Here is a 24,754-nt window from a genome sequence, read left to right as displayed (position 1 = left end):
GCCCTCCCATCACATTTTCTCCTCCCCGCAGACACATGAACACACATAAATACCCACTCCTTTCCCTTCTCCCAGTGACAACGTCTTAGACAAGCGCTACTTGGCTAACTTGGCTAACAACCCGACCAACTGATCTATGTTGCTCTGCATGGCAGCATCAAACAGGATTTGTGCTCTGAAATGGCCTCTCGTTTCACACTCGAGAGGAGTTCGGCCCGTCGAGTGAGGTGACCTGTGAAACAAAATGCATGATGCTTTCAAAGGCAAAAGGATAAAATGAGACAAAAGGGTAGGAGAGGAATAAACAAGCAAAGCAGTGTGGGTCGCCAACAATGACTACCCTTATTAGAATTTTTTCCCGTGTGCATAAGGAAAAATCATTTTAAAAGGAACAGTTCACGCATTAAGTTTAAGAAATAAGAAATTATTAATGACTTCTGGGTCCAAATATGTGAGAAAATTTATGTTATTTTCAAGAAAAAATCTATTTCTAATTCCCGTCAGCTGTACTCTGGGGTTAAATCCTAAAGCATCAGGTCTCGGCTCCTCCAACTAAAGCTGCTGCAGGTGCTTCTCTTTAATGCAAGGAGAGGCATTTTTCTTCTGTGGTGTGGTTCTCGGACTCTGTTCCCCCGATTTCACAATGGACTCGGAGAGTGTTCAAACTCCTCCCATTAGAAGACATTAGCTTCTGGCTCAGAGACATGCCTTTTCGCTTTTTTCAAAATTCGGGACCCTGTCTTGGACTATATTAGGGATGGATATTGTAAAGCATAGTCTGAGATCTCAGAGTACATTTCCAGATAACACACAATGGTAAGCCATTTTGACTCATTATGTTGAGCATGCCCCAACTGTGAAAACCTTCTGTGTTCTTGTTGTTTTTGTTTTTTTGTGGTTGTCTTAGTTGTTTTTAAGAGGTTGTGGGTGGGCTAAAAGGAGCACTTTATTCTTTACTCTGTTTCTGTCTTACTGTATGCTTTATGTCAGTTATTTCAGTCCACTGTATATAAAGGTACATTCATTAAGCCTGGCTTTGTCTGAAGGCAACAACACTCACCTACCAGCACCTCTAAATCTCACTAATTGCCACTTTATATCTATATTTTGTTACAATTTGACAGAGCAAGGCTAGTTGTTTCCACCTGGTTCCAGTCTTCCTGCTAAGCTAAGCTATCCGACTGCTGGCTGTAGCTTCATTTGCATCAAACAAGCATAAAAAATAAAAGTGGTATCAATTTTCTCATCAAACTCTCAGCAAAAAAAGCAAATAAACGTATTTCCCAAATTGTTGAACTATTGCTTTGGGTCTGTTACAGAGTGTCTGTTAACTAATCAGGGTTACTATTACTATAACTATTACAATTACTATTCTTGCAAATAATCATTTATCATTTTTGTCGGAGCAGATGCACTTTTTTGTGTATGTCTCTTTTTTGTATATCTTGCAGGATTAAACTTTTCCATTTTTATCAACAAAAGCACTCAAAGTACTTTAGTGAATACAGGTGGAAATTACAATTTTGAGAGTTACACAACATTGTTGAGCACAAAGTGGCTCTATCCCCTCACTTTGTGCTCCACACACTCTGCAATAGGGATAGGAGTAGAGGAAAATTGATGCACTTGGAATTTGTTTAACTTAAGAGCAAAAGCAATATACTTTTGTCTCACACTGACAGAGGAAATAACAGTATGTGATTGTGAGCGAAGGAAGGAGGCGAGTCAGGTAAAACACATAAACCACAAAAGCTGGAGGTCTGTGTAACGGGAAAATTGGAGTGATGTGATGTGGAAAAGGAGTCAAGAGGATGTGATGGAAAAAAAGTAGAGATGCACTTTTGTGATTCAGAGAGCAGTGTGTTAAGACTGGCAAAGTGACACATTGATGCTCGCTCACCCCACACACCAACACACACACACACACACACACACACACACACACACACTAAAACCAGAGGCTATTAGTTTCCACTGCCAGCTGTCACTCTCTTTGCTTTATCCCCCTCGAGGATGTGGCACTCATCTTTGTTTACCACACACTTACGCATGTGCCCCGCCCCTTCAAACACACACACTGACACACAGTAATGCACGATCCAGAAGACAATCAAACTGCAATTTCTGAACCACCTTGCCGAGAGCTTGCTAGGAAAAAAAACAGGAAAATGTATTCTTCGGCTAAGAGGCATCAATAACGTTTAATCTGCTCGCCGGTTTCTTGCCAGGTTCCACCTGGATAAGCACCATTTGGGTAACATTAAGCTATTTATGTTGCCAATGGGCAAGACAGTGCCACAAATGGAGCCAACCAAGCTTCACAATCTCATTCACATTCATGTTCTCTCTCTCCCCCCCCCCCCCCACTCCACCCTTTTACTCTTTCGATCCCCTTCATTTGGACACATGTTTGTCTTTGTTTCCTGGCTGGTGTTGCAATTTGCAAAACTAAATAAAATGAAATCAATTGCAGAACCCCTTTGAAAAGCCAAAATTGCAACGTGAAGGACACCAGGTGGGGTGTCCCCCCAATTGTTCTTTTCCTCCGCCATTGATTTATCAAATCTGCATTTAGATGGAAATGTTATCACAAGCTTAACCCCCAAGAGGCTGTCTTTTGTTTGATATCTATCTGTGTTTCATATTGCTCTTTGCCACCCTTTTCTAAACAAGGCTCACCAGGCTGTTGCAAGATGAAAAAGAAGAGGAAATACAAAAGCTGAATGTTGATACAAAGCAAGAGAAGCACTGAAGCAAAAGAGCATTTATGTCTTCTGTACAACTCATCGGACAGTTAAGTCCATGCCAGTGTGATGGGATTTTGTTAAATGTTAAAGGTCCCATGGCATGACATTTTTAACATTAATATGAGTTCCCCCAGCCTGCCTTTGGTTCCCCAGTGGCTAGATATGGCGATAGGTGTAAACCGAGCCCTGGGTATCCTGCTCTGCCTTTGAAAGCTCAGATGGGCCGATCTGGAATATTGCTCCTTATGAGGTCATAAGGGGAAAGGTTACCTCCCCCCTTATGAGGTCATAAGGGGAAAGGTTACCTACCCTTTCTGTGCTTTGCCCGTCCAGAGAATTTGGCCCATCCATGAGAAAGAGAGAGACATTGTGGCTTTCAAACGAGCAAAGTGGCAGTTGGTCAAGGCCACACCCCCAGCCTCCACCTTGCCCCCCCCCCCCCCCCACACTCCTCAAAAGCTACAGACTTAGAAATAGCACATACTAAGGAAAGCTCATTGTGGGACTGGCTCTAGTGGCTGTAATTCTGCACCAAGGCTGAATTTTGGGAAAAAGACATACAGATACAGTATTAGGGGACCACTAAGGTCTATATAAAAGAGATTTCAGATATGGTATTAGGGGACCACTAAGGTCTTTATAAAAGCAACCAAAGAGAACCATGTCATGGGACCTTTAACAGCCAATTTTTATTGACCTCGTCCCGTGTTTTTCTATGTCTGTATGTTAAGAGGGGCACACACTCTACCTCCTCCCGGAAGCTCTACTTCCAACGTCTTGCACATAGAGCTCATATTATCTTATTTTCTTTCTGCTGGTTCACAGTGGCATCTACGTGATCATCACTGTTGGCCCATCTGTCTTCGCTTTAGAGGTGCTCTCGAATTATTAAACACAGTCGGAGAGCCTGTATGTGGCTGGCACCGAGCTGCAAACAGACACAGGGGTGGGCGGTAATGGCATTTTCACAGTAATAGAACACAATTGCAAACATCATTCCTTGTTCTCATCCTCTCCTTTTTATTCTTTCTCCCTTTCTTTCTTACAGAAGTGCCTGCATCAGGTTTTCCGGTGATAAAGGCCCCTTTGTCTTCAATTTGCCCACATCAGACCCGTCAGCCTGCCACTCAAAAGAGCTACTGGGACTGATCGAGTGCATCCTCTCCTGTCAACACCACTTCACTCCTGCTGCCTGTGTGTCAGCTGATTATGTGTGTACGTCTATGTGTGTGTGTGTGTTGTTTGTGGAGAAGTGTGTGTAAGTCATAAATCATCACAGATGAGCTGTCCAACAGAGGCTCGTGCTATTAGTTGATCACTGTGTTAAGAAATGACAGCTGAAACAACACAAACAATTGGACTGCAGCCGGCCCAGCTCAAACTGCTCCTTCTATATTCAGAGTTGGTTTTAATCTGGAGAATGATGGATGTGGTTTCATGTACTAGAGCAGTACAGAGGAGGATTATTAAATGGACTCAATGGTAATGCTTTTACAGGTCAATAATTGTTTTAGAACTTCCTAGAAAGTTTCCTGGAAAGAACTATGTAATTAAGTATAGAAGAAATAGAGGCAGCTTTTATAAATGTCTCCTTTTTTTCCTAAAATAAGTATCAGATTACATAGTGCTCCTTTACTTAAGTAAAAGTAGCAATACCTCAGTATACATACAGTATAAATACTCTGTTAAAGTAAAGGGACTTTATTGTCACATACACATACATGTAGCGAAAACCATTCTCTGTATTTAACCCATCCCTCAAGTGGGCAGCCATCTACAGCGCCCGGGGACCAACTCCAGCTCTGAGCCAGTGCCTTGATCCAGGGCACTGACAGAATCGCCCCTTCCAGACTGGTATTTTATTGGATCATTACTATATTAAAAGAAAAAGAAAAAACTGAGCTTTTATGAAGGCAAAAGTAGACACAGACGTGATGAATCAGCAGGAAGAATGTGGAGAATGTGGGATCCTGACACTAACTAAGTAGTCTATCCTTTTTTGTGATCAATTTTTCTTTTTCTTATTATATTCAGAAAAAAGTTTAAACATAACATTCACAAACAGTTACAAACAACACACTGGGACATAGGAACACGTCCCAGGGACGTAGTCTATATCCTTGACATTCCACTTGAGGGATTGCTCTATTGCCGCCGGAAAATCAGCACAATTTCACTCATTAAGGCCGGATTTCTGTTGCTTTGGGCATCATGTGTGTTGGTATTTTAAACTCCAATCTGAATTTTCTGTACCACGACTTAAAATTTTTTTAAACGTACAAATATTCCACCAAAATAAGTTTCTTCCAAGCGTATTTTCCAGCGGCACCGCTGCTTTTCTCTGGTACTTAGCACCGCCCAAGCAAAGGTTGATTGGTTTAAAGAAATGCCAATAAACCTGAGCACGTTTTCCTCCCATCCCCCAATGCTGTATGTGGACTAGCCAGACTTTGCAAAACGTTATGTGTGCAACAAGCATTTCGGTACCAACTCAAATACCCAAATGTCAGTTTTAGGATCACTATATATCTGTAAATTAAGATTAAGCATTTTGTACGCAACTTGTGTTATAGTCACATGTGGATGATTAGAAAGCTATGCAGTATTATGTTTGCAAGTGCCTTGCCTTGCTAACACATAGCTAACATTAGCAGCTCACTAACAGCTAACTTGTCCTGTCTGGTAGACATAGGTTGCTAATATGACCCTATGGCATGCTTAAATCAGATGTTTTTAGCTAGCTACAAGCACTTTGTCAGCATTTCAGCCCTTAGTTGTATATTGTGGCGGTGACTGTTTTCCCCTCCGGTGGGCGTGGTTTTCAGACTATGACGTGATGCGCTCTGGCTCTACAAGAAGCATTTTGATGTTGCAGCTAATAGAGCTGAAGCCAGGTTTACCCACTACTATATACTGTAATATGCTCTGGGGTATTTTAACCATTGCAAAGAAATCATATTTCATTTGCCAGTCAAATATTTGGTATGTTAAATCTAAATCTCCAAAGTAATTAGTAACTACAGGCATGTAAAATGTACAGTTCTATCCACTAAAATGTGAATGAGTGGAAGTGTACTGTTAAGTAGAATAAATAGGAAGTCTCTCAAAATTGTACTGAAGTAAATACTGCTTTCCAGGAACCTCCCGATGAATTGACAGTCGCATATTATAGCTACCATCTATGAAAATGTAGGAAACCACTTTACCCCAAAACGTATTTACATTCACACTACTGTACAATTTCATACAAGTTAAATGATCTTATTCTCTCTTAAGGAAACTTTACAAACCGAAGATGGTTCTTGTTGGAATACTACAAACACTGAATAAATAAAGCAGAACAAACTTTTTTGAACAAGTGGAAGAAGTTGAATAATGTTTTCCTTCTGAAATGGAAAAAAAAAACAGAACAGAGCACCAGCAAGTGTGGGTTTGTTTGTGTGCAAGTGGATGGTCTGACAAAACAGGTGTTTTGTTGGGGATGTGGCGAAATGCATCGTTTTAACAAGACCTTGAATTACGCACAGAGACAAATGGATAAAACCAGAAACATAGGGAAAATAACATGAGTGGCTCATAAACCCTGATATGTTTGTCGTTTATTAAAATAGACTTTATATGCTGTAAAACGCATAATATGTATTGATAATTGTGTGTACTCTTTTGCACTGTGACATGTGCAGTGATGTCCAGTGCTCCAGCGCTAAAGACTAAACCTTGTGGGGAAGCTTGAAGAGATATCATCATATCATCAGATATAGCTGCATGATGTCAAAGTTAATGATTGGAGAAGAGGCAGGTGGACAACTGGACCGCATGTGTATATACTGAACTCTCTGAACGCACAAGTTAGTTGCTCTGCAAACTACACAAAGTAGCGTCATCGAACGGATAGGCAGAGAGCCAAAGGTGACGGCCAACAGAGGGGCACTTCATTTAGGAGGAGTGAGAGAAAAATGCTGAGGCTGACACACACACACACACACACACACACACACACACAACACACACACACACACACACACACACACACACACACAATGCTTCGGAGGTGGCCTCTTCAAAGACCAGATCTGAGTCTATGTACTGTATGATGTAAATTAAATGAGGAGGGAATGGTTTCCACCTTATTTTTCCACTGTGTTTGATCACTGGCCCGTGTTTTCACGGCAGTGCAGCCGGTCTTCCCCCGCAGGAAGTACACACGCTCTCAAATATGCAAAGATACACACACAAACACACATACCCGCCCAAATACACACAGTTACAGTCAGATGTACAGACAGCTGCACCTCCTCACTGTGTTTGTCTGTGCACATTCATGTTGCCCGTCTAGGCACAGCAGGTCTGCCAGGCGGACATCACGCAGGGTTCGGAAATGATGTCGCCATGCTGATATTCTCTCGCACTATTTCTTCTCCCTGAAACATCCCTCCGACTGTCAGCGGCTTCTTCCTTTTCTATTGTGCTCTATTTCCCCTTCTCCATACATTCCTTTCTTTTCTTGTCTTTTTCTCTCTTACTCTTGTTTGTATGCTAAGCTAACGTTAATGTAACATTATGAAGGACTGTCAATGTGGATATAATGTTAGGTGTAGTTTTTTTTGGTGTTTATGGGCTATCACTTAGACTGACTGCAGAATTAGTGTTGCCTTTAAACCATTTAAATATTCCCATAGATGTCTGACAAACAAATATCAATCGTCAACTATTATCGGACGCTTCAGCTGCTCATGTCTAAACCCAGACATTCAGTGGTGTTTTAGTGAACAGGGGAGTGAATCAGGCTTCGAAATCTGATCACACTGCTTCACACACTACTAGACAGCACAGGTAACTGCGATAATATTAAGTAAGCAATTACTGTGTTTTCACAGCCAAGTACATTTTAAAAGCGTTGCCAATTGCGTACAAAGTCAACACACGATTAGATGCCAATTTGCTTGCAGCGCAAATTGAAAATTGAGCAAATGAGCAAAAACTGTGTTTATCCTAGGGCTTTATGAAATAAATTAATAAGGGAAATAAATATACTGAAATAAAAAATGTTTACACCCAAAGACTAATATTTAAACCACATCAAAATCAAAAGGTGTCAAAAGTTACAGGGAAACTTCACCTCTCCTTGGTGTTTAGGCATATTTTACTGCACACTCTAATCATCGCTTTGTGACCCAGAATGCCACATGTTGTCTCCTCGTCCTCTCGTGACAAATATTAACCATCTCACTCCAGTTTTCCCCCTGTCTGAGCTGACTCCTACCAGGCCATGTCAGGCTTCACAGGAACTCCCTGCAGGTTGCTGCCGTGACTAATTCTGCACCCTCTGAAGCATAATGATACATTTATCTGGTGTGGCATGCAGCCAACATTTTAAAATTCATAAACACACATACACATGCACGGGAGTGCTTGTACAAAAGTGCAGGCATGCTCATACTATCATCCACACACACGCAATCTGTCCTTCTCACCCACGTCTCACCTTTTATCCAATCTCTGGTTTGTCAGGCAAAGTGTCACGGGGTGAGTTTTAGTACCAACCCCCCCAGTGGTCTTCTACCTCCCATTGATTATTATATAAAATTCCGGAATGGAAAGAAAGACCAAGACAAACTACATATACAGTACATAGATGTGAGTGTGATATAATGCTCCTCAAAGATTGTGTGTGTGTGTGTGTGTGTGTGTGTGTGTGTGTGTGTGTGTGTGTGTGTGTGTGTGTGTGTGTCTGTGTGTGTGTGTGTGTGTGGTGCCAAAGTGCGCACTGCCTTGGCAAGTTGGCTGCATGAATAAACTACTAGGCAGATGTAACCTGAGGGTTTCCGCACAAACATACAAACACACACAACTCTCAGAGCCCTCACTGAAAGGCCCCGGTGCCATGTCCGTTACCTCCACAGAAGGCAGAAACAATACAACACAGAGAGGAGCAGACGGTCGGGGAGGCCACTGCGTCTACTGAGGGGACGTGCAGTCTGTCCTACATAAGCACAAACACATGCGTGTCCACACAGATACTCAGCAGGGGAGTACAAGGAGAGTATAGAGAGGGCAAAAAAGAAATCTGGGATGTGAGTGCTTGTATTGTATACTCTTCCCTGCAGAGCTCTGTATAAAACTGCCAAAGAGACAGATAGGAAGGCTGTTGAGCGACCAGAGCCGATAGATAAATGTCGCCGAGTTTCTGTGTGAGTCGCTGTATGACACTGAAGCCTCCAAAACTCTCTTTTCATAAACCCCGTTACATGTTTCTCTGTCACGCTGTCCTTTTCTCAGCTAAATCGAGGGCTTAAGAAAAAGTCAGTAACATGATTATCCAAATAAATGCAAACTGCCAAGTCTCTCTCCAGAGTTTGGATAACTTGCTGACACATAATGAGAGGATTAAGATCCTAAACTTCAGCTTTTCAGCCGAATTAAAAGCAAAGTTTAATGAGCTCCGCAAATATATTTTATATATTAGAAATATCTTGGGAGATTTAACAAAATATCCAAATTGTTTCCGTCTCTTAGATTTGGCTAAGAGGATGAATGTGAGCGTTGGAGATCTCAGATTCGTTTTCTTTCTTTACATCTCATCTTTTTGCCCCTGTCTTGCTGTTGGGGTAATTATGAGCCGATGAAAGGAGATGAATCAGGGGGCTGGTAGCTGAGCTGTGGAGGTGCGCCAAATGCCTAAGACAATAGTACAGAACAGAAGAGAAACAGAAAGGAATGGATGGACTGACAGACAAAGAAAATGTCAACGCGACTGAGGAGATCTAACAAGTTAATCTACCGACACTACGAACTGATGCCGTGGGCCACCAGCCACGAATTGTGACCATTCATTCGTGGGTAGGTGGGACATTTATTTTGCTAACCTGTCTGCAACTCACGAATGGTCATTTGTTTCCCACAATCGGGCTACGTAGTGTTAGCCAGAGTGAGCTATAATTGTGCCAGTGAACAAACCAGAGGCAGGTGTCTGTGCTGCGCATGCGTGAACATCTTGCGCATCATAGTCATGATGAACAAGGATTTACGACACTGCACGATCTGTTCCCCAGTAGTGCTCTGCCGTTAGCATCGACCGAAAAGCTAACGTTAGTTTAGCTAACAGCTAATTTGGCTAACCACTAGCTGACACAGCATGTAAAAGACCCTGAAAACTGAAAATAACAAATACATAACAGGTGTTACGTCAGTTCTGCGTTACTTGTGCTCCTTTAAAATACAATCACTCAATACTTGTCTTTATTATTAATGTAAAGTCTTAATTTAGGTGTAGCCTGCTTTTCCCACTGTTTAGTTAGAGTAACGCTATTTTAGACTGAATCAAGAAGAAGCCATAAAGAAGAAGATAGTATTATTATTACAGTTTATTTAGCGTTATTTGTTTTAAACTGATGAAACTAATGAAACTTTCTGCTCATCTTCTACACCGTTTAGCTTGTGATTCCGGTGATTCTGCCGTCCGTCATGGCGTCGTTACGTGTTGTGCAAAGGGTCTATACTGTTGTAACTGGTCAAGGTGTTTTGTGAGACCACCAAAATCTAATTCTCATCCTTAAGTCGGATTGGATGGTTGTGCCGAATGTGAAGACCACCAGGGGTCCTAAAACATTGCATTCACAAGAATGTGATGAAGATGGGATATAGAGGTTGAACGCCTCTGGAGCTCATCCAACCAGGAATTTGAGCAGATATATTCATCCCAGTTTAATTGCACTGGGGAGATCATTTATCACATCCTCTACATTGAAGCTGGTATCTGACAGGAGGTGGATCCAAACACACAGTCCTGATCTATAGAGGGTATTTTGAAGGGGATCCAACATCCTGATTTGCAGGAGGGTTGTACAAGCAGTCTATCAAATGTACAATTCAGAAGGTAAACGTTTTTTTATTTTTATTTCCACTACTATTAACTGTGATGAACATTGTCAGATTGACGCACATCTGATTGTGTATATTTTTTATTAGATATTATATATAATATTTATGTACAGATATTATAGAATAAGATGATTGAGTATGAGAAAATTTTCTGTTTATATTATATACAAAAATCCGTTTGTTTGTTTGTTTGGTTTGTTACAGTTTTGTATATATACATTTAGTATATGACCTGAAGGCTGATAGAAAGTTGCTGTTGTTATTATTATATGGAGTTATGTACTGCCAACACAGTGGGACAGGTGACGGGGACTGCCTACAGTTTAATGAGGACTCACCACAGCCCAGAGTTTGCAGCAGAAGGAGGGCCAGCAGGGGCTGCAGTCCACACTCAGGCAGTACGCCCTGCATCCTGCTGCACCTGGAGACAGAGATGGAGAGAGAAGGAGGGAATGTGAGTACACAAAGGAAAGTGAAAGCAACACATTGCCCTTGTGGGGCTCATCTGACACGCGCTGCATGCTCGGATGAGTCACCAGTTGCAATTCCTTTTCATAGGATTTATTCCTTTCTCTCAGCGAGGGCCTTAGGATAGAGGGCAGTCAATTCATTCTTCATTTTAATTCAATGTTCCAAAATGTGGGAGTGAAGAAGTCTTCTGGAGCACTTTGAGATTGTAGCTGTGCTTAAATGCTTTTAATGACTATACAAATAAAGCTGTCTTAATGTGACCATAAATTAAAGTATACTAAATTATCTTTACACCTTACAGACGAACCAGACTGACTGTGGTGGACTGGCAACTTTCCCAGAGTGTTTCATAGACCAGATGCTCACTTACTTCCCAAAACCACCAGGCTTGCGTGTCTTTAGAATGGAAATCTACATTAAGTTACATTAAGTTATCCAAGTGATTAAAATAGTTTAAATGTTCTTGACTAAGGACCCAAATTAAAAAGGTTAGATTTTAGATAACAGAGCAGCTGCCATCAATGACTGAGACAAAATCTCTGGAACAAATATTCAATGTACAGTTTACCTTGTTTGATATGTGGTATGGGATTAAAAGAGTATACCAACACAGCTGTGTGCAGAAAAACAAGATATTTTTTCGGGAAACAGCACACAAAAGATCACTGGAGTCAAACTAACATGCTGGACCTCTGGGTTCCCTTGTTGCACATGACATGCTGAAAACGCAGCAGGAAAGTATCAAAGCGGCATAGGCACTGTCACATTAAACATAAAAAAAGATCTATTTGAGGGCCAGGTTGATAGGAGCCATCTACTGTATGGCATATCTGCATAGGTTTATGTAGAAAGATTGTATTTTTGTAGAAAGTGACTGGGGATTTTGGTTCCAGTCTTACACACACACACTGGCATTTAGATTGGTAAAGAATCTCAGTGTAAATTGTGGGGCGGAAATGTTGTGTTATAGCCAAAATGTCTTTAGTGTAACACTTCAGTTTTATGTTATGTGCTTACAGCAGCCAAGAGCAAGCAAATGGGCTGATGTCATTTCATACTCCCTTAAAATATGTTTATTCGTGTATATTTGACTATCTGCTAATATGTGTCACAGAAGCCAGGAGACAGAGAACAAATGAGGTAGGTCAGCCCCTGCCGTGAAGCTTGAGAAACCCTGAGTGTAAATAATGAATATGCCATCTCTAGAGACGTGGCGGCCGAGCAGGGCCCGAGGCAGGAGAGGACCTTGGTGGGGGGGGGTGGGGGGGGGGGGGTAGTGGAGATGCTGGACACAGATAGCCAGTGTCAGTTACAGCAGCGCTGGTCGCTCTGACTCAATCTCAAAGGTACAGCCAAGGACAAAAACACTGACCTCATACCAAATGCCTCTGCAGTGCCACAGCTGAGTGGAAGCTCATTTAACAGACTCAGGGTGTTTGGTGCAGATTTACATTACTTGTGACAGATTAAAGTCCCTTTGCAAATCATTCAGTCCTTTTAAGGGATGTTATGAACTACTGCTACTGTTATTTTAATAGCGTAATTTACATCTACATCTGTATCTCAGACTTTTGATGAGGTATTGTGCTTGAATACAGGGCAGCCACTGCTATAATAGACCTTTTAGGAGGAGCTTTATTTCAGGTTTCCTTGAAGCCTCTTTGTTCTCCACCTTTCTTATGAAGAAAAGCTGGTCTCCACTTTAGAGCGCATCACTAAATTGGACAGAGATTGGAAGGTAGGGTGTTTTACTGAGTGTGGCTGCATTGAGGGTGACACATTGGCAATGTGAGGTGACCATGCTGTATGTAACTAAAGAACTGGGCTCTTCAAAGCAGTCCTCACAGTTGAAAGAAGCATTTTTTGCCAAACCGGAGTGACTTTTTTCCCTAAGCCTTATAGTGTGCCTTTAATAGTGTGTTTCCTACTTTCTTACACACACTTTAATGTAGCTACAAAGAAGCTACCAAAACAGTCACGGCTCCAAACTGCCACTTAATGTTAACATTACTGTAGTTTATATTCACAATGCTCAGCTTCCGGGATTTCTTACATTTTTATTTATTTATTTATTTATCCAGGTAAGTAGATAGAGAACATATTCTGATTTGGAACGACAACCTGTCTCATTCACACAGTTCCACATTCCTACCTGGAAGCTGCCCAGTACAGCCACAGTCTGATCTGCTGACCACTGAGCAGCTCCACTGGAGCTCAGGTTGGGGTTAAGGGTTTTGCTCAAGGGCATCTCAGTGGTGGTAATGAAGGAGGGACAAATGCTGCTCTTTCACTTTCCCCACCCAGATTTTATCCTGTTGGTAAAGGGATTGAACCGGCAACCTCCCGGTCACACGCTCGCTTCTTTTCCTTTAGCCCACCGTTGCCATCGGAAATTCTGCGGGATTGCACTAATTTCAGCCGGATGCCCCGTACCTTCCGTTTTGTTTGTGTTGGAATTTTTAACGTTGGTGGATTTCTTAGGAATGCTCCTCAGATCTCTGCAGGTTAAATCCAGAGAGGTATCTAGACCGATCTGTCCAGTCTGAGTTTTTTGTTGTATGACTAAAACAACTTTTGAATGTATACGTGTTCCAAAACAAGTTCCTTCCCAAGGTTATTTTGCAGCAGCACCGTGGCTTTTCCCAGTGCATGAAGATTGTAATTGGTTTAAAGAAATGCCAATAAACCAGAGCAAGTTGTCCTACCATCCCAGAATGCTGTGAGGATTCTTCAAACCCTCCTCCGCAGCACTGTGGAGGATGGTCTGGCAAAGCGAGACTACACTGACAAAGGCTAAAGCGGACAACACATAACTCAAGAAGCAAAAGTCTCTTATAGCATGCTTGGCATCCTCAAAGGAAATGTCAGAAAAATGCATTCAAAAATCTAAAAGCTCTGTGTACAGTCTCCTTTTGTAAACAGTTTGAATCGGTTGCTTTTACAATGCTTCCGTAGAAATGTTTTCAACGTCTGTATTTGGGATATTAAGCTTATTTTTACGACAAGACTACATTTGTAAACCTTTGTAGCTGAAGCCTTTTTAATGTGTTGCTTTTGATGGGGAATGAGTATTATTATATGAATATGACTATTTTACAACAGACCGGGGGGGCTCTCTGACAAATGATTCACATTATGAAATTCATTTGAGCAGCCCTAATTAGTGAGGAGACGCCGAGAACAGACATAATATCACGCTATCAAGTAAAATCTGGTTTATTAAAAATGAAGCCAAATGGCATTTTGGGTGTTAAACTGCAACTTTCATAAATCACTATATAACAAATAAGAATGTGCTAATACAAACTGCATGCAGTGATCATATTAGTTAGTTTAAGTTTTTCATATCTTCTTATTCTCTCTTCAGGTCATTAATAGCCGCTACTCATTTATGCTCCCAGGCCCGGAGCTGTGTTTACTATGACCATGCTATTACACTACATCCTTTTATTTTCTGCACCCATCATCTCTCTCTAGCCCAGTTACTCTGCTATTGATTGCTCACTCTTATTTCTCCAGTGCTTTATTTTGCCTCCTCTTACATTGTGTGTACTGTAGTAAATTAAAAGTGCAACAGAATAAGCAGTTCCACCAGTCCTGAGTCCTTCTTCCCCTTTTTTCTTATGGTTTTAGTGTATGTGTGTGTGTGTGTGTGTGTGTGTGTGTGTGTGTGTGTGTGTCATGCCAAGGGACAGGCAACATGCTGTCAGTGACATCAGCTCATTTGAGTAAACCCTGACATGGCTGGCTGTGGGTCAAAGGTAGAGCGGGTCAACCGGGAGCCAGGTTGGATCCCAGGTTCCTCCGGCTACATGTCAAAGTGTCCCTGAGCAAGACACTGAACCCCAACTTGCTTCCCGGACGCTGTATGTTGCTCTCCACTGCTGGGATAAATGCAGGGACTGAATTTCACTACATTGAACTATACAATCGTACAGTGCCTAAGTCTTACAATAGCAGGGAAACCCCTGGTATGTGTAAGTAGTAAAGTTTCTTCTTCCTCTACACATTCAGCTGCTGACACAATAGCCTGTTGATCCAAAGCCCAAGTCCAACGCATTTTCCATTAGATATATACAGTACGGACAGGTTTTGGATCATCAATAAACCCTGTCCCTGAACAGTGAATGCCCAATCATAGCTTAGCATTTATAACAAGGCACAGCAGGCCTGTCAAGATTTGAATTATTTCACAACGCTGGTGCAGTGTGTAAGGGGCTGTAATGTAAGAGCAATACTTTGTGTCTCATGAATTTGGAAGGCGGTGTCTTTATTGCCTTTAGAATAACAAAAACACCAGCGACAGTGTAAGGAATGGATTCAACTGTGTGTTTGTGTGCTTTAATGCAAGATGTGCATATTAGCATACCTGGCTAACTAGCTTACTAATAACTAAAACAATACCTCCAATACCAATAACAGGTATGTGGAAGCCAAGATGCCAGTAGTGGCTCCGCCCTTTTCTGTATTTACACACCAGCAACTCAAAACTTGTTTTCCCCATTATATAATTTCCTCATGTGTGTAGCCATCATGTGCGTGAGCCCAAATCATCTGGAAATATTACAAAGTCAGTTGGAGGCAGAGTTTTCTATATTACAAAGTCAGTTGGAGGCAGAGTTTTCTATATTACAAAGTCAGCTGGAGGCAGAGTTTTCTATATTACAAAGTCAGCTGGAGGCAGAGTTTTCTATATTACAAAGTCAGCTGGAGGCAGAGTTTTCTATATTACAAAGTCAGCTGGAGGCAGAGTTTTCTAACCTGACGTGCCAGATGGTTTGTTAACATAAAACCATCTGAGTAGCCGTCATTGGAAACAGTTTGGAAAAGGGCAGGCACTTTCAAAAAATACACGGCAAATGATTGGATGAACCATCTGTCTATCTTTGTTGTTTTTAACGAATAGTTGCTGCCACCTTACACACACCTAAACCACGCCGGTTGCTCCCAGTAGCTCCTCACCAGATACTGATTGGTTCTATGAGCTGGTAAACCATACACAAACGCATTACTTAAAGCCTGACAAGATGGACTTTCGTATATGTTATCCAGCGATTCTCGCATGATTTTGTGTTATTGCGAGAATCCAGCTGCTGTGGAAGGTAATGAGTTTAAAGCCATCTCACAGAGTTCAAGCATTAGCATTTGATTATCCTAACTAGCAACAGCTGATTAAATCTGCTAGCGACACTTGCAATTTCAGTCGACCAACTCCATGGTCATCTCTAGAAATGAAAAGCCTGCTTTGTTTTTAAGACCCGGTATTTTTCAAATGACTAAGAATTTAAAGTGGTCAATTTGACACCGTTACTATTGTAAAACTGCATATGTGCCATGACAGAACTGGCCGTGCAACAGTAGATTAGGTGGGTGGGGCACTGCACAGTCAATTTTCATCCACTTCAACCCAAAAGTGCTGTTTTATAAACAAACTCCCCCAGCCGCACCTGCATGATCTCCCACTGAGAGTCAGTGTGAGCACTCCTGCTGCGTGTGTACCAGCTGCAAAGATCCAGCCAGATCTCAACATGTCGGATGAGTGCACTGTTCCCTATCCAGTCTGTCACTGATACTGTAGATGTGGCAGACAAGACTGGGAGACAGACAGCTAGACGGTTACAGGTGGACAAAAAGACAGATATGAGCTAAAACAAATGCCAAGCTGACCCATTTCAAAGTCCTCTGCAGGACCCACCTCCGCCTTTCATGGAAAAATCTGGTCCATCCAATCTGTCATCTCAACCTCACCTTTTACCTCATTCTATCTATATTTGGAAAAAATGTAGCTGCCAAATTGCGTCTGCCAACATCTGGATCCATGACTTGTAATTTCTTGTGTTTTTCTTTCTGTTCTTTCCTTTCCTTTTCTTTGTTTGTTTCAAATTGTCCTGTCACTCTTTCCTCACCATGGCACATTATTAAGAGGGCTCATTAATCACTCAGGTCGGCTGTCTGTCACTCCATCACTGCACACTGCTGTTGTTCCTGCAGCACACACATGCACACACACTTTCATACACACAACTGTGCTGGTTTCACAGGGGGAGTGTCTGTGTCCAAGTCCCTTGGAATGAAAAATGAGTCTAACCTTTGAGTGACAATCTTTTGCAAGGATATTACCAAGATTTTAGAACCTGTCACACTGTGTTATACATAAATGGCTTTAGCAGTTCACATTTTCTGCACCATCAGGGCCGGTTCTGTGTTTGCACCTGTCTTAGAGCATCCTGGTGTGGTTTCTTGTGTTGCTTGGGAGTTACTGTACAGTAAAAAAGCACTTAAATGAAAAAAGAAATGGCTGAGTGGGCGGCTACATTCTAGCTTATAAAACCTGTATGAGGTGGAACAGCAGAACACCGCAGGCCTTTTGAGTCACTGATAACTCGCTGATCTACTCAATTACAATCCATACAGAGAGAGGAATTAAGAGGGGCTAGAGAAGTGAAGACAAAGGTAGTGAGAGAGAGAAAATAGGGAGGAAAACAGGTGGTGAGGCTAAGAGAGCGTGAAAAGAGATACTGACTGAGAAACAGGAAGAGGTACGAAGAAAAGCCAAAGCTTATTTCAGCCCCACTCAAATGCCAAGCCTGAGTGGGTAAGGGGGGAACTTGAATCTTAAGCAGCCATAAATTTCCCCTGATGCTTTGCAAAGACCTGTCACTGTATGTATATGCTTGGAAGGGAATGGGAGCTGGTAGACCAGTGTGAGGGGAAATGGCAAGGCTCCCAACAAAAGAAGATATTGCCATCAGATTCAGAGCCCACCATATGGGCTCAAACACAGAGCGTAAGCCAGAGACAGTTTTATTCCATCTCTCACATGCACACACACACACACACACACACACACACACACACACACACAGGAAATAACATTTTCCTTCTTGCTTGTGAGGCTGACGAAGATGCAGATGAGGGAGGAGAACTTGCTCTGCATTATAATAGTAATATAAAAGTCTGCGATATTAAGAAAATTGAATATGCAACATACAAAATACTTACGGGAATGCAAATGTGCTTGTGCACTTAGAGTGTGAATGAAGCGTGAATGACATGGGCAGATGCTCGTGTGATTGCTGAGCACATGGTATCTACTCATTGGTGCATAGTGTACATCTTTGCACAAACCTCAATTCAAGACACACCTAATTTTTTTAGACCATTTGCATTCACTAAAGTCATTTTATTTCATAGGACTTCTTTTTTTGATGCATTTTATTTTAGGCAAAGCACTTGGTAATTGTTATTTTGAAAGGTGCTACACAAATGCAGATTATTATTAATACGCTCTGTTGTAGATGAATGAGGAGCTACTTAGGCTCGCGTGAAAAGGTGCAGTTAATCAGGAGCTGGGCAAAGACGGATGGAGGGAGTAAAGGGAGGAAGTAAGGAAGGAAGGAATAATGGAATGAAAGTAAGGATGAGACTGCTTGTTCCGGCGTTATCACTATGGAGCTAAAAAGCTGTCAATTACATTTAAGTGTTTCGCTGCACAGCCTGCAGGCACACTGCATATATTAAGTGCTTGTGGTGGACTACGTGTTGGATTCAGATGTTTTCCGGATTTAATTCTTCAACATTAACTTAACATGATGGTCCAAATGGCAAAGGGAAGAGAGAGAGAGAGAGAGAGAGAGAAGAGAGAGAGAGAGAGAGAGAGAGAGAGAGGCGCTGACCAAGAGCCACCATACAAAGCAGGTGTGACATTGCTGAGCACCCTGATGGTGCAGAGTGGGAATAAGCTCCAGGGCTGCCCAGAACTATATAGAAACCCATTACTTACAGCTGAAAGCCTCCCAAGTCTCCCTTATTCATACAATACCGCCCACCAGCCAGAAGCCAATGCAGCCAGGCATCCTATTAAAGTCAGCTGGAAGCGGAGCGTCACCCACTCCTTTCTGTAAAACATATTACCTTGCTCTCTGTGACCAGAAAAGGTGAGCTCACCCTACACTACATGTGAATAAAAACAGGCAAGATAGAAAGAGAAAGAAAATGATACAGAAAAGAGTAAAATGCTTCACCGAGAAAAGGGAAGGGAAGGGGCACGGTGAAGGGATAGAGAGAAGGAGGGAGGAGCGAGAGATTCCTCTGAAAAATGAGATGACCGACTTTTTACGTGCAGGGAGGGTGGCGAGGCAATTTTCAACTGTCTAAGACTCCTCATTTGCGGGTTGCAAAGCCACTTTAGACGGTGGCAAACGTTAAACTTGTTCTCGGCACATCAAGGTCCTCTTGGCTGCCTGCTCGTCTTCACCTGGAATGTAAATGTGGCTTGAGACGAGTGTAGAGGGAAAAAATGGTTTGGGCGCCGTGTACACAACAGCTTCATGGTTCATACGGACACAGGCTGTCTTCGTCCATGCATACGTTTAAGTGGATTTGGATGTAGGACAATAACTTGATGTAGGATGCTCTGTGCTTTGCTGTTCAGTCTCGGCACAGCATCCTTTTGCATGGTTGAATGTCTTAAGGATGATGATTACTGTATTAATCAAATTATTCTAGACCCGACCAATATATCGGCGGGCCGACATTAGGCATCTCCCAAACTATCGGTATCGGCATTTATAACGGCCGATAAATATTCCTTCATCAGAATCATTTATAGTGACAACCAAATGATTCTGATAAATGAATATTTAAAAAAATAAAATAAAAACGGACGGTCAAGGGCACTCTACTTCCCTGTTGGCAACACTGATTATTTTTTTTGTTAATGTGTTTTTGTTCAAAGGAATTTAAGTTTCATAACTTAAGTTTTTATTTTGTTATGCATTTTATTTACCCGAACTTTACCATATTTTAATGTTCCTTTTTTTTTGATGTTATCATATTATTTTAGTGAGAACTCATAAATAACTACAAATAACTAATGTTAGGGAAATCTGTTTATGTTTTTTTACGCGTTTCTGGATTTTCTTTTTATATATATATGTCGGCATATCTGAATATCAGATTTTTTATTAACCAAATATTCGTTGTCGGGCTCTAATTATCTTTTTTATTTTTATTTTTATTAGTGAATCATTTTTTAATTCATATAATACTATAAAACGGGAAAATGCTTCCAAAGTCCACGGTGACATCTCCAAAGGTTTCTTTTTTTAACCATAGTCCAACGAAATAAAACAGAGAAAAGTTGTATATCCTTACCTCTTCTAAGGTGGAAGGAGTTTTGGCGGCTAGTTTTTTTACGATCAAATTTTTATCTAAATGTTTTACATTTAGAAATTATAAACAGTGAACAATACAACATTTGACATTTTTGTTTAACAGGTTTGTTGTTGTCACTTTCCCATCATTGATTAATTGGCTAATCTTTCTGCACCACGACATTTAAATCATTATTTTGTTGTTTTCTAAATCAGAGCAAAGCAGGACGTGACTGAGAAAAAAATTCAATTTGATGATGCTGTAAAAAAAACATATAAATTGAAATAAAATGATGTACCGTAAGACAGTAAACAAAGACTAAAGTTAATTATTGTCGGATCCATGCTCACCCATGGGTGTTAAAGCCGGAGTGGTACAATTACAAGGGGTGTGACAACTCTTAAGATATATTGGTACGGTCGCTGTCGTGGTTGTTTCTTAATCAATATCTTTCACACAGAGCAAGACACACCAATAAAGCATGGGGACATTACATGATGACCGCTTCTGTGACCGCCCCTTGCCACACACACACACTCACTGTCTACAGATGTGCACATTTGTGGTGAAAGGATGTTATCAGTTTATTACAGGAGGTCTGTATGCAGGACATATTTCACTGGGAAGGCAGCCAAGTTTTTCCTCTCTACACTTCTCTCACACTTTTATCGCCTCTTCTCTACATTGTGTCTTTTCTGTCGCTCCGCTCCAGCCTGTGTGTCTATGCATTTCCACTCTCTCACTTTGCTTTATTGTGTCTCCCTCTCTGCTTTTGTCTGTCCGCAGGATCCAGTGCTGTATGGCATACCGTAAATTCTCGCAGCTCAGTTAATCAAAGGCGGTGATTCTGGGACACTGAATCATGTAGGAGCAAAGGCCTAGGAGCCGGTCAGTAAACCTGCACAATCAACTCCGCACCACATCCCCCATCCGAATAAATACTGTGGCAGCCTATAGGTCAGCAGGATGGTACCATATGGGTGGTGTTGTGTTCACTCCATCCATATAGTCATGTTTTGTTTTTTTAAGATTACAGAGGAGGGTGTAGTGAAAAGTCTATCTTCAGTTCTATAGTTTAATGTCTGTGTGAAGTGGTATCACATCATGATGATATGGTTATATTGTTTTATCATGTAACAAAATGATAATGTTCAAATGAATGTTTTAAAGCAAACAGTAAAAAACAGAAATAGAAATATCTTATTTGAAGATTTCTTTCACATCTGAGGAGTTTTGTGAAACCGTTGAACAAAATTAATCATAATGGCTATTTTACATGTCTTTATATACTGTTTATGACATATGTCATATTTCAACAAGGAGGAGACTACAGCCATGCTAGCAGCTCTGTGAGGCTACACCTGTAGGTACAGTAGTGCTTAAAGCTAAATGCTAACCTCAGCGTGCTAACATCCTCACACTGACACATGATATTGGGATGATTACCATCGGAGTTTAACATGTATGCATAGCAGCATTTGCTAATTAGTACTAAGTTGAGAACACAATGTGCTGCTAAGGATGCTGGGAATGTTTTGTATTTTGACCTGATTTGACCTGAGTTGTTTAGGCTTCATTCTCCGTGAAACAAGGATATCTGTGCATATCTATGATCGGCCGACACAAATAGACATCTCTAGGGCCTCGCCGCTGGAATTTTGTTTTCATGCTTTACATGGAGAATAATTCATAATGGACTCATGAACGGTTAACTATCTACCACTGCCATCTCTGCAGTGTATGTCAAGTCATCACAAAGCCATGTAATGTAATGGCAACATATTATGCATGAGCTTTAAACAGCAGATACGTCCTTCCTCCTTCCTGCCACACACTGAAGCATAAGACTAATAAACAAAGGGATGAGAGCTGCCTGTTTGAAATTCATTTAAACTTATCTTGTATTTTCCCCAAATAAGTTGAGAGGCAGCCTGGGAGATGAGGGACTGGAGGTTCAAAAAAGAGACAGCATGTTGAAAACTAGAGATGTCTGTAATTAAAGATACCACTACAACACGCAGTCCAGCGGTTGTGTGTTTGTGTTTTGTTCCTCTCCAAACTCAGCTCATCAAATTCCAAGTTCCATCCAATCCACTTATATTGCTCATTAAATCATCTCACAAACAGATTTCACACAGAGAAGCATATGCGTCTGTGGCCTGGGTGTCACACACACACACGCACACGCACGCACGCACGCACGCACAAACACACACACACAAAGAATCAAGTCACCAGAATGCAGACAGGCAGATGGTGTGTTTTTATCTATGTCCATGGGGTGTATGTGTGTGGCTAAGTCTCATCCATCACCTGCCACCTGAGAGGACGCTTCTGAGCCAATGAGGACCCAGACAGACTGGACTGTGTCCACCATCAGTGCAACAGCTACTGGCTGACTGACAGCTAACGGCGAAACGCTCTGGCTCCAACAAAACTACACAAGACGGTGAGACAAAAAAAAGTTGTGTTTCATTAAAACAACTGTATGCCTTTTTAAAATAAAGACAGAGAAGCTAAAACAATGAAACTGCTAAAGGGTAAAAACAAGACTAAGAGTCTAGAGCCGTGCTATAGCCTGTGTGAGGCTTAACTTCATCTTAACAGATGATGCTGGGGTGTAGTTTTTTAATGAACATTGTCGGCGTCTGTTACTGTTAGGATGACGATGATGATCTCATGGTATTGACGCTATTGAGATAGTAGTTGTACTGAGGATTGTGTAATGCAGGTGTGCATGAATTTGTTGATATTGCCGCTAGTCATTGATGTTCACACTATTTATTACTCTTATTATGCGTTGTCTTGAGACATGTAAATCTTCTCCAATTGTCTTTCCTGTTTTCTGTGGTTTCCCTCCTGGGATATTAGTAGAGGTATTTAGTATTGTATTGTATTGTATGTCACTAGTATTGCAGCTATTTGGTCGTAAACGACAAATTAAAAATGTCATCTTATGGTGCTAGATGAAAAGTTATCACCAACGTTATTACAATTCCTCCTTTACATTTCTGTTCCATATTAGTTGAGACATTTCATCGGTCATCGTTTCATCGTAACCACAAATGTGAACTTCATGGTGGCAAAAAAGTAAAAAAAAATGTTTTTTTTAAAGATTTTCAATCATAAAGTCAATAAGCTAATTATCTAGGATCACGTAATCTGCAAGAAAAGGTTAATCATAATTCTACAGCTCTGCTTTAAAAAACTATAATTTCTACTACACAATTCATATTTGCTTGATCCTCATACTAATAGAGTAAATGAGTGAGTTGTGGGTAGTGAGACGTGATTAAGATATTTCAGGGCTGAAACGGTGGAGGTAATCTCAGTCTATAAATGGAGCTAAGGAGGAGGACACTGATTTAACAGGTGGAGAGACAGAGAAACAAGATAGAAGGGTGATGGTTAGATGTGTGATAGACGATGGCAATGCATCATCTTTGACAAAAAGAACCAGATTTTGGAAACGATGGAAGGGCATGGAAAGAAGCTGGACTTCATGGTGAGAAATAAAGAGTTTAAAATTGAGACGAGATGAGGAGTTTCAAAGTATGATGAATAAATTGAGAAGAAATTGGAATTGGAGCGCACCGCGGCCAGAGAAAAGAAAAGTTGATTTTGACAGGGTGAGAAGGAGAGTGTAAGATAAAAAAAAATGGCATGGAAGAGGAAGACACTGCGCTGTGATAACCGTGCAGGAACAGGAATCAAAGTGTAAGAATGAAAACGCAAGATATCAAACACTCAGAGCATCACAAAAAAAGAAGTGTTGGTGTGTGTGTGTGTGTGTGTGTGTGGGGGGGGGGGATGTTGAGTACAAAGCAAGCACACTGATAGCTTCAGCATGCTCTGTGCTTAATAAATAATCACGCTTAGAATAGCGAATGAGTCATGAAAGTCTGCAGATGTTTCCAATATCCTGTTAGGAGCAGCATAACAGGGAGTGTGCCGCTGAAGTGTAAATAAGGAGGGCGGGGACGGTGTGAGACGCTGGTGGGAGTGCAGAGATGCAGAGAGGAGGGACGGCTGCGGGGAGAGTTAACACACCTTAGCGAGAGAGAAGATAACGGGAGATAAGGGAGAGAGTCATAGAGAGCAAGAGATGCTGTCAGGGGCACGAACGTGCAGCCTGGCTATTTCCAGCTTAATTGCTAAAGCGCTGTAGTCCGGTCGTAGACCGAGCACGATTCCCTGGTCTGAGATGGAGGCTTACTGGGAGCCCCTAGGTATATCGATTCTCGGGCATGTTCATTTGGGAGAAGTAGAATTGATGAGATCTGCCTGGGGCCAAGGTTTATTTACTTATTCATCTGGTGCCTGCTCTGGCCCTATCTGTCTGAGAATATGGGGCAACTCGCAATGTCCAGGCATGACAACTAATTTAAAGGTGTGTATGTGTGTATATATTTGTGTGTGTGTGTGTGTGTGTGTGAGAGAGAGAGAGAGAGAGAGTGGGAGAGGTACTGAGCATGCAGGAAACCACCTGTGCAACCATA

General features: G+C 41.5%; 1 protein-coding gene and 1 long non-coding RNA gene across 3 annotated transcripts in view; one reads left to right on the top strand and one right to left on the bottom strand.

The window, feature by feature from the left end:
* The window catches only part of ncanb (neurocan b), a 141,716-nt gene that overhangs the window by 98,242 nt on the left and 18,720 nt on the right, over positions 1-24,754 (bottom strand). For both annotated transcript variants that reach the window (XM_032526440.1, XM_032526441.1), the window contains exon 2: positions 10,967-11,049. In XM_032526440.1, the coding sequence (XP_032382331.1) occupies positions 10,967-11,039 (73 nt within the window). In that variant the 5' untranslated portion in view covers positions 11,040-11,049. The remainder of the gene's footprint in view (positions 1-10,966; positions 11,050-24,754) is intronic.
* Positions 18,940-21,197, top strand: LOC116695912 (uncharacterized). Its single transcript, XR_004333583.1, has 3 exons — positions 18,940-19,036; positions 20,716-20,851; positions 21,042-21,197. It is a non-coding gene; the product is annotated as an uncharacterized LOC116695912 (long non-coding RNA).

The sequence above is a fragment of the Etheostoma spectabile genome, chromosome 9, assembly GCF_008692095.1.
Source record: "Etheostoma spectabile isolate EspeVRDwgs_2016 chromosome 9, UIUC_Espe_1.0, whole genome shotgun sequence".
In the NCBI taxonomy this organism is placed as follows: Eukaryota; Metazoa; Chordata; class Actinopteri; order Perciformes; family Percidae; genus Etheostoma; species Etheostoma spectabile.
The sequence above is the reverse complement of the archived record's forward strand: the minus strand, read 5'-3'. Positions and strand labels throughout refer to the sequence as shown.